The sequence below is a fragment of the Podarcis muralis genome, chromosome 5 (assembly GCF_964188315.1).
Source record: "Podarcis muralis chromosome 5, rPodMur119.hap1.1, whole genome shotgun sequence".
Taxonomy (NCBI): domain Eukaryota; kingdom Metazoa; phylum Chordata; class Lepidosauria; order Squamata; family Lacertidae; genus Podarcis; species Podarcis muralis.
In genome coordinates this window covers 51,169,010-51,183,030 of record NC_135659.1, presented here as the reverse complement: position 1 = coordinate 51,183,030, position 14,021 = coordinate 51,169,010, and the positions used below count along the sequence as shown (strand labels likewise).

Below are 14,021 nucleotides of genomic sequence, written 5' to 3'. Positions count from 1 at the left end.
TAATTTGTCTCTCTTTTCTCTGCTCCACATTCTCCTCCTGTGACCCAGTCCTGTGTGATACCTAATGCTCTTCATTCCTGCTAGCGTCTCTGTACATTAATTTTGTTCAAGGGCTGAGATCCATACTGGACCAAGGGTCTCAGGGAAAATGTGAACTGCAGAGAAATGTAACCATTTATATTTAGAAATGTAATTCCTTATCAGGTATCCTCCGACTAATAGGGACTGTAATCCGTCACAGAGCAACAAGGCAGTGTATATGAATGACTGCACCCAGACAGGGATATACCAGGAAGGTGCCTGTCACATCAGCGTCCCACAGGACGCTAACTTTGCAGCAGGATTTCTGGTCAAACAAAGTGGCAAGTGCTTGTAGAGTTTTCAACCAGTTTCTGTGTCCCATAAGCAGTAAGAGCAGGTGGTAATGCGTTGTGAGACAAGTTATCCACAGCACAGCTAACTACTTTTCTGCATGGCAAGTAGGTCTCTTAATGGTTTCCCAAATCACCTGTTTTTTCAGCACACTTTGGTTTCAGTTTGACCCCTTTACCTGCCTCTCCTGGACTGGGCTGTGGTTTCATCCAAGATCTTGTCTTACCCAACATGGCCAGTTCAATAAGTCATCAGGGTTGGGAATTTGCCAGGGCCCAGAACCAGTAAGGGGGACAACTAACTGAAAGTGAATGCCACCACTTTGACTGTCATTTGCTACTAGGATTGACTAGGTTTGGAAGGGACACTAGAGCAAACCCTTAACTAAGTTGAGGTGTTTTTGTGTTTTTTTAAGAATCTGCCTGAGATTTGCCAAGTGTGTATGCCATTAGTTCTGACTAGTTTGCATGCCTTGCTTCCTTCTGCCCTTCAGGGCTGTGCTTTAGTTCTCCCCACCCCCTCAACAGCTTAATCAGGGTACCATAGAGCTCCCTTTGTGCATCCACTCTGCAATGTGGTAAAGTGCTACCCTTCGCTCCAATCACTAGGTAATACCACTGCTACCCTGCCTATGAGTCTTCTTTAAGCTAGTGGGGTGAGCAGCCTTTGATCTTGGGAATGGGGGAATTGCCAGTGAACTCACTCCACTTGCCGCTGGATGCCAGAGCCAGCCTAACCTCTTCTTATTCCCCGTTGGTACAAATCTTTGGAGTAAGTTACCTATTAGCCTGGCTCATGGGTCACAGGCCATAGAGTGCTTTCCAATTGTTTTGCAAAGCAGGGAAGCCACTGCTGCAATTACAGCTGGACTGCTCACAATGGCAGGTCATGAGGGGAGGATAATTGGCTTTGGAACACCCTGTGGAAGAGGGGACAGCATGAGACAGGCCACATATACAGGAGCCTTGAGAGATGTGGTATTTGAGGGCAATTGTTGCCTCGCCTAGATGAGAGAAATTGGCAGGATCTACTCTTGGGTTCCTATCAGACAAATTTAAGTTAAGAGAAAGCACTGCTGTGGGGGAATGCTTGAGGTATGTCTATCCAATCTTTGAGCAATGGAGTCTTTGGTGTAAGAAGAGTTGTGAATGGATGTGTAGTGGTTTGGGAAGGCCATTGTAACACGGGCATGAGAAACCTCCAGACCATCATGCCTCAGAACCAGATCATGGAGGTCTTTGCAGCCCATGCCCCAACCTAATGGTGTGCCAGCTGCCTCACTCCATGCTCTGCTTCCAGTTTGGTTGCCTTCCTCCCTCCGATCTTGCTGTCCCTCATTCTCCTCTGCATAAATGAATGAGGAGAGCCAAAGAGAACAAGGAGAGTTATTAAAGGGTCCTTGTCCAAGTTGCCCAAGATGTCTCCAGAAGCTGGAGCCAGTCCAGTTAAATGGCCATGGTTTCAAATTGCAACACTATGCATTACTTCTGTTTATGATACTTAATGGTGTATTTTCCCATAGGGCCAGGCCTGCCTCCCTAGTGGACATGGAAAGCTTTATTATGCTACAAGAATAATGTAGGTGTAAAAGGCAGATGCACTTCAGAGCTTCTGTGATACCTAGAGTATGATTTTGGATACAGGAAGTCAACGTTATATCCTTGCTCAGCTTCAGAGTTGACAGGGTAGCACTGAGTGTCACTGTCTCTCAGTCTAATCTGCCTCACAGGGTTTTTGTGAGAACACCAATCCTGCTCTGAAGAAAGGGCAGGATTCAAATGTAATATATAAATAATAGGGATAGAAAGTTGGGTACAGTGTGGTGGTGATGGTCTTCTGTGTGGAAAGTGAGTTCCTAGTTGTCTGGATCTCATCATAGAGGGCTTAACAGCACCAAACCCCCCAAAAAGGTCTGAAAAGTCTTACCTTGTAGAATTTATCTGCCCACTTTCAGTATGGTACTGATACTCATCTTTTCTCTCTTGACAGTAAGAACTCTATATTGAAGGATGTCATGGCTCCAGGTACTCCCAAGGTAAGTGAGTCAAATTTGGTCACATATTGTTTTCCAATATCCTCCATGCCCCTACAAACACTGTTTCTTGGTCCAATTTGATCTTCCTTTCATAATCTTCATAACAGTATGTGGTATCAAACAGTTGTCTCGTCCTGTACACAGACCCTGAAGTTCCCTGGGCAGGGGACAGTCACTTAAGTCTTTATTCCTGCATCCCTCTTTATATTAGTGCCTCAATACGTAGTGGGCATGCTTAGAACCCATTGTAAAACCATTTCAGCGTTCTAAAATACTTCCAGATTTTACTAGAATTGGCCTTTGGGTCCCTGCAATTGGAGATTAAATCATCTTAACTTGTGACCTTCACACTGGGTGCTCTGGAACCAGAGACACTAGTTTGGTGAAGTGGGTGTCTGCAGCAATTCTATCTTCTCTGTCTCCAAACTCCATCTGTAATGTGTTAGGGGTGGGGTGTGCTTAGCTGTGGCTAAACAATTGTGTATGTGGTGGCAAATGCAGGGTCATTGCCGAATAATGTCGGAAGTGGCCCTTAGGACCAAGCAGAAAAACTTAGTAGGTTGTTGTGCCACCTGCTGTCATAGGCTACTAGTAATGTGTGCGCCACACCCTATACAGTGTGGTCTTAGTGCTACTCTGGCAGATCATGAGCTGCCGTTCCTGATTCAGAAACAAACATACACAGCAGAAGCAGGCATGCAAGTAAAAGGGAACACATCAATTAAAAATCAAGAATCTTCTTATTCGCCTTTGTGCCTCACAAGGGAGTAGGAAAGAGCAGCATGAAAAGCAGCTCTTGTACTGTGCATTTTGGTTGTGCTCATTGCTGGATGGTGATAACTCATCTGTCCCAAACACCAAGCCTGAGGAGGCGTTCAATAGGCAGATTAGTTGTTTGGAAGTAAATATAGAGAGTTAGAGACAGTCACCAGATAAGGAAGAAAAAGGCCTTTTCTCCCAGCAGGGATTGAGCCTTTGAAGCTTCAAGCAACAAAGAATCCCATTTGCTTTGAGTGAAGGGATTAAGGCAGGATAGTTGAGGGGTCCTGTGTAACCAAGATCACTTGTCTGCTGTCGCCACATGGCGTCCCCCTCCCTTCACTCTCCCACCATCACCTAAGAACGTTAAGAAGAGGGGGCTTTTGAATTCTTCTTACAGCCTCTTGGCCTCAGAATTGTTATTCTCAAGTGGCACTTGCTTGAAGAACAGGCCTGCGTGATGCAAAAGGTGCTGCGCTTCTCACTTAATAGCTAGACTAAGTGTAAGTCTGCCTTGGTCTTCAACTGGTGGGTCAAGATTCCCTATCAAGTCATGGGCTGATCTAAGGTGGGTTGCAACAGCAGTGCTACCACCATTTAAGTATATGGTGAAAAATAAAGAAAGAAATGGCCCTTAAATACAGTGGTACCCCGCAAGACGAATGCCTCGCAAGACGGAAAACCCGCAAGACGAAAGGGTTTTCTGTTTTGGAGGCGCTTCGCAAGACGAATTTCCCTATGGGCTTGCATCGCAAGACGAAAGCCCATAGGGAAATGCTGGCGGTCGGGAGCAAAGACTTTCGCCCACAGCCGGCCTTCAGAAGAGGACCTATTCTGAAGGCCGGCGGGGGGCAAAAGTCTTTGCTCCCCCCCGCCTGCCTTCCCCCCGCCTGCCGGGGGCGATCTTAAAATGCTGGCGGGCGGGAGCGAAGCGTTCGCTGCCGACCCCCAGCATTTTAAAATCTCCAAGGGACAGCAGAGAAGTCTCTGTCCCGGGGAGATTTTAAAATGCTGGGGGTCGGGAGCGAAGCGTTAGCTGCCGACCCCCAGCATTTTAAAATCTCCCCCTGTCCCGGGGAGGTTTTAAAATGCTGGGGGTCGGGAGTGAAGCGCTGCCGACCCCCAGCATTTTAAAATCTCCCCGTGTCCCGGGAAGGTTTTAAAATGCTGGGGGTCGGGAGCGAAGCGCTGCCGACCCCCAGCATTTTAAAATCTCCCCGTGTCCCGGGGAGGTTTTAAAATGCTGGGGGTCGGGAGCGAAGCGCTGCCGACCCCCTGCATTTTAAAATCCCCCCGTGTCCCGGGAAGGTTTTAAAATGCTGGGGGTCGGGAGCGAAGCGCTGCCGACCCCCAGCATTTTAAAATCTCCCCGTGTCCCGGGGAGGTTTTAAAATGCTGGGGGTCGGGAGCGAAGCGCTGCCGACCCCCTGCATTTTAAAATCTCCCCGTGTCCCGGGAAGGTTTTAAAATGCTGGGGGTCGGCAGCGCTTCGCTCCCGACCCCCAGCATTTTAAAATGCTGTTCCGAAGGGGGGGGGGACACCTGCCCCAGCCGCGCCACTTCGGAAAGCTGTTCCGAAGTGGGGAGGGGGGGCGGGGACATCTGCCCCAGCCGCCCCACTTCGGAAAGCTGTTCCGAAGCGGGGAGGGGGGGCGGGGACATCTGCCCCAGCCGCCCCACTTCGGAAAGCTGTTCCGAAGCGGGGAGGGGGGGCGGGGACATCTGCCCCAGCCGCCCCACTTCGGAAAGCTGTTCCGAAGTGGGGAGGGGGGGCGGGGACATCTGCCCCAGCCGCCCCACTTTGGAAAGCTGTTCCGAAGTGGGGAGGGGGGGCGGGGACATCTGCCCCAGCCGCCCCACTTCGGAAAGCTGTTCCGAAGTGGGGAGGGGGGGCGGGGACATCTGCCCCAGCCGCCCCACTTCGGAAAGCTGTTCCGAAGTGGGGAGGGGGGGCGGGGACATCTGCCCCAGCCGCCCCACTTCGGAAAGCTGTTCCGAAGCGGGGAGGGGGGGCGGGGACATCTGCCCCAGCCGCCCCACTTCGGAAAGCTGTTCCGAAGTGGGGAGGGGGGGGCGGGGACATCTGCCCCAGCCGCCCCACTTTGGAAAGCTGTTCCGAAGTGGGGAGGGGGGGCGGGGACATCTGCCCCAGCCGCCCCACTTCGGAAAGCTGTTCCGAAGTGGGGAGGGGGGGCGGGGACATCTGCCCCAGCCGCCCCACTTTGGAAAGCTGTTCCGAAGTGGGGAGGGGGGGGCGGGGACATCTGCCCCAGCCGCCCCACTTTGGAAAGCTGTTCCGAAGTGGGGAGGGGGGGCGGGGACATCTGCCCCAGCCGCCCCACTTCGGAAAGCTGTTCCGAAGTGGGGAGGGGGGGCGGGGACATCTGCCCCAGCCGCCCCACTTTGGAAAGCTGTTCCGAAGTGGGGAGGGGGGGCGGGGACATCTGCCCCAGCCGCCCCACTTCGGAAAGCTGTTCCGAAGCGGGGAGGGGGGGCGGGGACATCTGCCCCAGCCGCCCCACTTCGGAAAGCTGTTCCGAAGCGGGGAGGGGGGGCGGGGACATCTGCCCCAGCCGCCCCACTTCGGAAAGCTGTTCCGAAGCGGGGCGGGGGCGGGAACACCTTCTGAAGGCGGGCGGGGGGCGAAAGTCTTTGTCCCCCCTGCCTGCCTTCCCAGGGGCTTTTAAATCGCCTCGGACAGCGGAGAAGTCCTCCGCTGTCCCGGGGTTTTTTAAAATGCTGGGGGTGGGAAGAAAAGCCCTTGTTCCCCCCCCCCCCAGCCTTCAGAAGAGGTCCGGGGACAGACTGTCCCCGGACCTGGTCTGAAGGCGGTTTCCCTAGGAACGCATTAATTGATTTTCAATGCATTCCTATGGGAAACCGTGCATCGCAAGACGAAAAAACCGCAAGACGAAGAGACTTGCGGAACGAATTAATTTCGTCTTGCGAGGCACCACTGTATATGTTTAGGTTAAAAGTGGGTACTGGGTCTAAAAAGGAGGAAGAGTACTGTAGTGGTCTAGAAACACCATTCTCTGACATAGAAGTCCTTCCTCCTCAATCCCTGGTTTGCTGGGATTCTCTATAGTTATTTAGTGGCAAGATAAATGGGTCCCACTCACATGTTTCTGGAAACAATCTTGGCATTGAAAAAGACCTGCAAATTGGCCCTGGAACGATCCAAGATGCCAAAAATTGTGCAAAGAAAATAGGCAAATTTACTTAAATTTCACATTTTATGTAGGCTTGCACATTTTGGATTTTAATTTTCAAAATTGGATTCTCCCCCCCCCCCCCCCCGTGCCACTAACAGTTGACTAAAATAAATGTTTGGGTGCAAGTTTTGAGACACAAGGATTATTTGTTGAAGATGCAGTACATAATGTTTGGTGGGTGCTAAATGCTTGGGTTTAAGAAATGTTAGGATTTAATTAGAACTGGTATGTTAGGACTGGTAATAGCCAGACTTGTGTGTATTTAAATTGTGGGTTAGCCACTGTTAATCCCCTGGAATTAGCATATGGAATTAGCATATGTGAAGGGTTAATTTACCTAGGCACACTTCCTGGGTTGTGTAATATTCACGAAAGCAACAAGTGTTAATGAAGTCAGTCAGGCTTCTTTGTGAGGTGATGGGCGGTGGGATAAGCAATTAGAGAGATCAGAGGATTAGGTATTAACACAACACAGGATCAAAGGAAATAGATGTGAGAATACAAATGTGTGGTCTCTTTCTGAGGAGAGTAAAAAAGGAAAGCTGATAAGCTATGGTGTTATTTCCTGTGTTGTGCCCTGCAGTGCAAGACAGGCTGCAGAGAAAAGGATGGGGCTCTGCTTACCAATTTTATTACTATGGAATGAACTGGCAGCTATTGGGATGCTACTGCTGTGAGCCCTACCATTGACAGCTCCAGGTTGTATATATGTGTAAATAAACCATCTATCATAAAGACACTACAGCCTTTGTTGAACCTCATTCCCAAAGGAAACACTAACCCTTGATAAGCATGCCTGAAACCCCGGGAATCTTGCGCAGCCGATTGGAGTGGCGTGTAACAGTGCATTGAAGTTTAAAAAGAAGAGAGGGAAGGGATGGCAGGGAATTCTGATGCTGCATTATTGTTTCTGGTGGTCTGCCCAACCACTAACGTTCCTCTGAGGGGGAAGAGTTTGATGAAGTCTCACAGTGGATAGATTCTTTACTAAATTTTCTCTGTACTTTAAGCCAGAAAAGGCACTATGTACCTAGATTCCTCCATCAGTGTTCCTGAATCCCTAGTAACAGCTTTGCCATGTACTTCTGTGATGACCTTGGGGAAATCACATAATACCTCAGGGCTTCATCTCTAAAAGTGATAGACGATAAAAGATTAATAATTAAATCTGCTCATTGTGGCTGTAGGGGAGAGGGAGAGACCAGAGAACTGTCCATGTATATTTGAAATATGTCAGCACTTAGGGCTGGTATTCATGTGGGAGAAAGACTGGGAAAAAGATTGGGTAGTTGTAATTAAGTTTGGAAACATATCCACTAAGGCTGTGATCCTAAGTATACTTTATTGGAAGTGAGCATTATTGAAATCAATTAGTCTTACTTCCAAGCACATGGATTTAAGAACAGAATTCCTTCCTTCCTGTCAACCAACAAACCAAATGGATTTCCACATATTCCACATATTTCCACAATATATTCCACATATTGAAAACTCACAGGAGACGTGGTGCTGGTTTTTAAAAACTAGTTCGAACATAACCATATAGAGAGTGTGACGGATGATCTGTGTGCTCTAGGCTGAAATGAGGTTTAGTTCTGACTTCTGTGTCCAAAGTTGAGTGGAAAATAGTATCAAGAAACACCTTTCTTGAGATTCAAGGAGGATGTCATAGCTCAGTAGTAGAACAAACGTTTTGCATGTAAAATGTCCCAGGTTCAGTCTCTGGCAGGGATGGCAATGAACCACTGGCAGTCAGACTGTAGACAATGGGCTTACCCTAACCTCCTCTTCTATCACTGTCTTTCCCCCAGGGGAGGGGGCACTTATTAGTGTTCTAACAGAGCAAACAGCAAGGGGGGGGGGCAAACAAAAATGCTCAGGCACCAGTGGCGGAGTGTAAGCCAGCGCTACCTGGGATGGGTGCGTGGGGTGTGCCCCCTAGGGGGGCGGTGCACAGAGGACAGCCTCCAATGTGCCAGTGTCCAGGGGATAAGAAGGACATGGAAGCTGCCACCTACTCTCCTCCTACTCTTCGCCGCTGGATCAGGCCTGACCCAGGGGCAGAGCTGTGGCCAGGCACGAGCGCAGCAGCCAAGGCGCAGCTCCTTCTCACATGGAGCCAGGCTCTAATGAAGGAGCCTGCAGTGGGGGTGCCCGTTTGCACCCAGGGTCGCCGCCCCCATGCTACGCCTATGCCAGGCACAGAACTTTAAAGTGCAGACATGTGCCTGGGAAAATTGGGGCAAATAAGTGTGCAAAAGCCCAGAGAGCAAAGCTATTGGGATTCCTTGCATGGCAACATGCTAGCATGGTCAAGTCTTTGCCTTCCCCAGCTTTCATTGAGGCATAGAGAACCATGCAGTGTTCTCTGGTGTAACTCAAACAGTGGTTCAAATTGCCAGAAGCTGAAGTTGGCTTTCCTCCTTAAGTGCTGCTGTGGCTTCCTGAAGACAAACAGACAAAGGAGCCAGTGGGAGTATGAGAGTTTACTGGGCATTGGGAAAGTGTCAGAGAATAAAAGATGCTGGTGGTGTTCGGTCTTGAGATGCTGAGACCACTGGTGCTGTTACAAAGCACCGCAAAAGCTGGTATCACTCATTGCATTCGGGTTACAGTTCCCAAGTGATAACAGCTATTAGCAACACTTTGACTGCTTCCCCACCATGCAGGGGAGGGCAGGAGACAGAAAACATGTCAAGCCATCACCTCCATGTTAAGTGATAAGTACCTATTTAGATGGCAGAGTTAAAGTCCAACGCATCAGGCAGGAAACACTTTGTGCAGGAGAGAAGGGAAAGGCCAGAGCGAGATGTAAAAAGCAGGGTTAGGGTATTTGTTGTGCTGACAGCAGCTGTGATTGATTGTTTAAGAGAAATAAACTGCCTGTGTTTTCGGGGCTATCAAAAAGCAGGAGCCCAGCACTTAATAGTCTCAAATGGGTGGCCTTGAAAGGAAACAAAGTGTCACTGCTGCCGGCTCACCGCTTCCCAGTGCTGACATCTGACCTGTCTCTGAGACAGGGAGGGGATAGTTTTAGGAGAGGCAGCAATGAGCGTATGTTACAATCTTGATGTGTTTTCTTGGCTGTGGGCTGCTCCCAAATCATAGGTGTCCCTCGTCTTGTGCTTGCTTCCACCCATGTCCTTGGGGTCAGCATGGCACACTCACATGTTTATGTGAGCACATACATGTATGCATCTGACATGCATAGGCACTTCTTATACACATACACACAGAGTGAGCAGTCATTCACCTAGCCCAGGCATGGCCAGGCTTGCACAGACTGGTTCGTTTTTTTACCAGCACTTTGAGCTCCTGCAACCAGTACCAGAGGCAAAAGGATGGCTCCAGGGAAGAAACCAGTTACCTATCCCCACTGCCCCACACCTACCCTGGCCACTTTAGTCTTGCATATCCAAGTACAAATATCTGAACTCTGCAGTAACTCTGGAACCCTAGCACCTCAGTTTAATGTTTCTGCTATTGCTGATGTTAAATAACTGAGAGGCAGAACCTCCTGCTGATCTACTATGTGATCTGGCTATCTACCAGTAGATTCTGATATACCTTCTAACATGCAGGTGATAAAACAATTTCAAAACACTCATGAGTTTTTCTTGCCTGTGTGCATGAACACATAGGTGCTCTCACAATCATTTGGAGATATATTCAAGAGCACCAAGATATATCGTGCATGTGGACCTATACCTCATTTACACTACCCAAGTTTTTGGGATGGGTGAGTAGAGGTAAGGAGGGATTTTCTTGCTCTCTTGTCTCCCACAACAGATACGAGTGGCAGAGTAGATAAAGGGAAGGGGAACTGGTAAGCAGCCATTGTCATTGTCCTCCTCTTCCTTCATTTGAAAGAGTCTCAACCCCACCTCTCCCTTCCTCTTTTACCCGTGGCTCCCAAAGTGGCCCATTCCTATATCTTTTTCCTTGCTGAAGAGGTGCTGTAACTTCTTGAAAGAGAGCACAGATATCCCTGTTTGCAATGAGGATGTCTCATGCTGTCCCCTTCCGTTCAAGCTTAGTGACCTCTTGACTCCCTCCCCATTTCCAACTCCCCTGCAAGAGGGGCCTCCCACCCCCATCAACAAGCATTTTGAAGCAGGTTGCATTCGCTCAAAAGTGGCATTTTCACAATCACAGTTGCAACATCCTTTATGGGCTTATTGGTTTCAGTAACCTGATAGCAGTTTATCCAGTGTTATTGTCAAACAAATTATTACAGAACATCTAGTCAAACTATTTATGGCTTGCAGAGAAAGAAACCTTGGAGGTACCAGTAACTGTTTCTCTGCCTTTCTAACTGGTTGAGGTGGTTACTTTGTTAACAGGAGTATTTAGTCTGACTTTTCTGGGTAGGAGCACCACACACCATAAAACCAAAAGACTCAGGGCTCATCCCCACTTCCTCTTGTCCTGCTTGCTTTCTCCTGGGGAAAAGCAATCTTTAGTACTGAACTGGAGCAAATGGCAATCTGGGTTTGCTCCTATAAAACTTTAAAGAGAGGGGTTTTGCAGGGAAAGCTCTGGAGCAAAAAAACAGCGCTCAGACATAAGCTATGAGTTCTGTGTAATAACTTTGGACTGTGTGTGCACATTGCTGCTTTCTTCAGCTCCAATGTGCTCCCACCCCTGGTGTTTGAAGGGAAAGGATTGTGGCAAGGGGAAAACTGCTCAAACCCATGCCTAGAAAGTATGGCTCAAGCAGAAAACTGTTCAGATCTGTGCTTTCCAGGCACAGGACAAGCAGAAGTGTGGATGAGCCCTGAAACGGCAAATAGTACAGTATCAGAAAAAAGCAGCATTAATGTCTGAAAGCCTGCATAAACACAAACAACCAAGTTTTAACCTGATGTCTAAATAGCTTCTTAAACTTTACAATGTCAGTTTATAGCACTTTTCCTGACTTTGTCAAGAGTTCACTTTGGTTGCCATTGATAATAATTTCCCCTCTTCCAATCTCAGTCTGCACAGAATTGTATGGGGGGCAGTCATTTTTACATAGGGGCAGTCATTTTTCTCTCTGTACAATTCCCTCTGAGTGTAGCATCAAGCTATGTTGCTCTCAGGGGGACTTGCTGTATTGTATTCAAAGTGTGCAGTGGCGAAAAGGAAGGAGCCCCATGCACTACTAGCTGCTCCAGAGTGTGAGCAGCTACATTACCCAGGGCTTTTTAAAGGGCAAGGGGAAAAAATACCATACAGAAATGTTGCTGTAGTCATTGGACGCCTCTTAAAGGAATCTACAGAATCGAGTGGATTCATGATCCGATCCTGGTTATGATCCATACAGATAAAGCTTCTGCAGATTCCTTCCCTATCATATATGACAAAAAGAGTACACTAGTTTTGGATTGACTAAAGCTGCTGTTTAAGGATACGTTAGCCTTGTGCGAAGGGATACTCTTGATTGAGAATCCACAACTTTCCTTGACAACCCAGTCCCAGTTTTTAATCACTTTCCCCTGCTGAACAAACTGCACCTTAATTTCTACTTTCAATCTGTCCAGTAGTGCTCTCTCCTTGTGCTTTCTGTCGCATATTATAACTGATATTTCTCTCTTAGCTTGTTCTTCAGAGGGGGATTTGTCAAGTTGGAAAGCATTAGAGCAGAAGCAGAGAAGAAAGACCCCGTTATTCCTATGAGCTAAGTAGGTTGTTGCTTGGAAGCTGGCAGGGGAGGGAAGCGAGGGTGAGAGCAAGCCTTGGACAAGATTGATGGCCTCGTTGCCATTAAGAAAAAAATTAGCCGGTGGCGGCTATCATATTAAAGGGTGAAGAAGCCGTGAATTATTTTCTTAAAGATCTTATCGCTTACAATGATAATTTTACCTTCCAAAAGGCCACTTTTAATGAGGCGAGCCAGGCAAAAAGTCATGATTTAATGCCAGATTTTTTTTCCCAAACACATTTTACTGCTTTTTTGTCCATGTTTAAAAAGCACCGGTGACCTTTTTTTATTTAGCGTGCCCCAGGTGTAATGCTGAGGCTGATCCTCTTAGGGTTTATAACCTCAACAGAGAGTGCCTTTACCCAACGGAGGGATGATTTAAAGGAGGGCTAGAAATATGAGGCCTCACTGGTACTCGCACAAGTCTCTTGCTCTGCCTTTCCAGAGTGAAATGGTGCCTTGCCTTGGAAATGGTATAGGGAAAGGAGCTCTCGCTGAGAAGGGTTTGGTCAGGTTGTTGGTTGCTATTACAGATTAGTGCTTGGGAAGGAGGGGAGGGCTGGACTTCAGGGTGCTGGTCTTGCACAATTAGCACAATTACCAATACATCTGCATCCTCCATACTAGATTGCAGAGTAGGTTAATATAACCAAAAAGCTCCATTGCTATGTAGAAGACAAAGCCAAGAGAAATCTAGGGTGAAATTCAACATCTTGCTATTGCAAACATTCTGTCTCCACAAGTATATCAGCTGGCCAGAGAGAACAATCCCCCCTCCCCATATGCTATTCTGGGTTCTTCTTACCCTCCCCCCAGCCAATTTCACAGTGGGAATAGTGGGAGGAAAACCCCATTGCAGAGGCCTTCAACTGATGGGGTTTGTTAGGTAAATCCTGCCCCCCCCCCGATATTTGGGCAATCTTCAGTGGTTCCAATATGTTTGGTTACTTGGAAGCATTTATTCTCAATGACATTTTGGTGCCATTCCACTGGTTCGATTCAAGAGACAAAGGAGAAATACAATATTATATTCAATTAACAGCGTTCTCTGCTTTTTGATTTCAACCATTTTGCTAGGAATGTCAAGTTTCTTTGAGATGACAGGAAAGATGACCCAGTATTGAGAGTGTCCAGGGGGCATGAGGAGACATAATTTTTCCTTGTAGATAGTAACTCCCTAGGGAACAAAGGCTGCTGGTGTATCACAGGGTCCAATCTCAAGAGTTCAGGTTGCCTTTTGTGGTTTTTTTGTGGGGTGGGTTGAATTGACTGGCTTATTTCTTTAAAAAAAAAAAACACCTTCATGATTATAGTGTCAATAGTTGTATAGTGTATAGTTGTCCTGTACCATTGGGTTAATTGATTTGGAGGGTTGAGGATTTGATGAAATTCTCCAACACTTTTGTTTATTTAGAAACTCAGGGATGGGGAACCTGTAGCCCTCTAGATGTTTTTGGACTCCAGCTCCCAATAGCCCCAGCCAGCATGGCTAATGGTCAAGGACAATAGCTGTTTTAGTCTAGGAAAACCAGGAAGGCCTCAGGTTCATACTCTGCCCTCAGTTAGGTAGACTAAGTACAGATTATCTCCTGTTTTGGCCCATTGTCTGCATGAAGAAAGAGGTTTTCTGAGGAGAGCATGAGCTGGCACCTAATTTTTCAAAGTAGATGTGCATCCATACCTTCTCCTTCAGGATTTTCTTTTCAAACAAAAATGCAGGAAAACAGACTCCATGCAGGAATAAGAACTTGCCCTTAAGGGAACCCAGGGTCCATTGGCCACATTAGAATGGGCCCAGTTAACATTTCGATCACAATCCACAGGTTGAAGAACACTGCTTTAACATTAGTTAAGAGGCTATGTGACCTCAAATTGTTATTCTTTTGATTCAGAAAAGTGCAAATTTTAAGCACTAAAACAATGGACCTTTCGTATTTTCTGGTGGCAGACAATCTGC

At 47.7% G+C, this 14,021-nt stretch overlaps 1 protein-coding gene across 8 annotated transcripts in view; it reads left to right on the top strand.

Moving 5' to 3' along the window:
- The window catches only part of RNF220 (ring finger protein 220), a 330,113-nt gene that overhangs the window by 223,687 nt on the left and 92,405 nt on the right, over positions 1-14,021 (top strand). For all 8 annotated transcript variants that reach the window (XM_028733705.2, XM_028733697.2, XM_028733704.2 and 5 more), the window contains one exon: positions 2,362-2,407. In XM_028733705.2, coding sequence (XP_028589538.1) covers positions 2,362-2,407 — 46 coding nt within the window. The remainder of the gene's footprint in view (positions 1-2,361; positions 2,408-14,021) is intronic.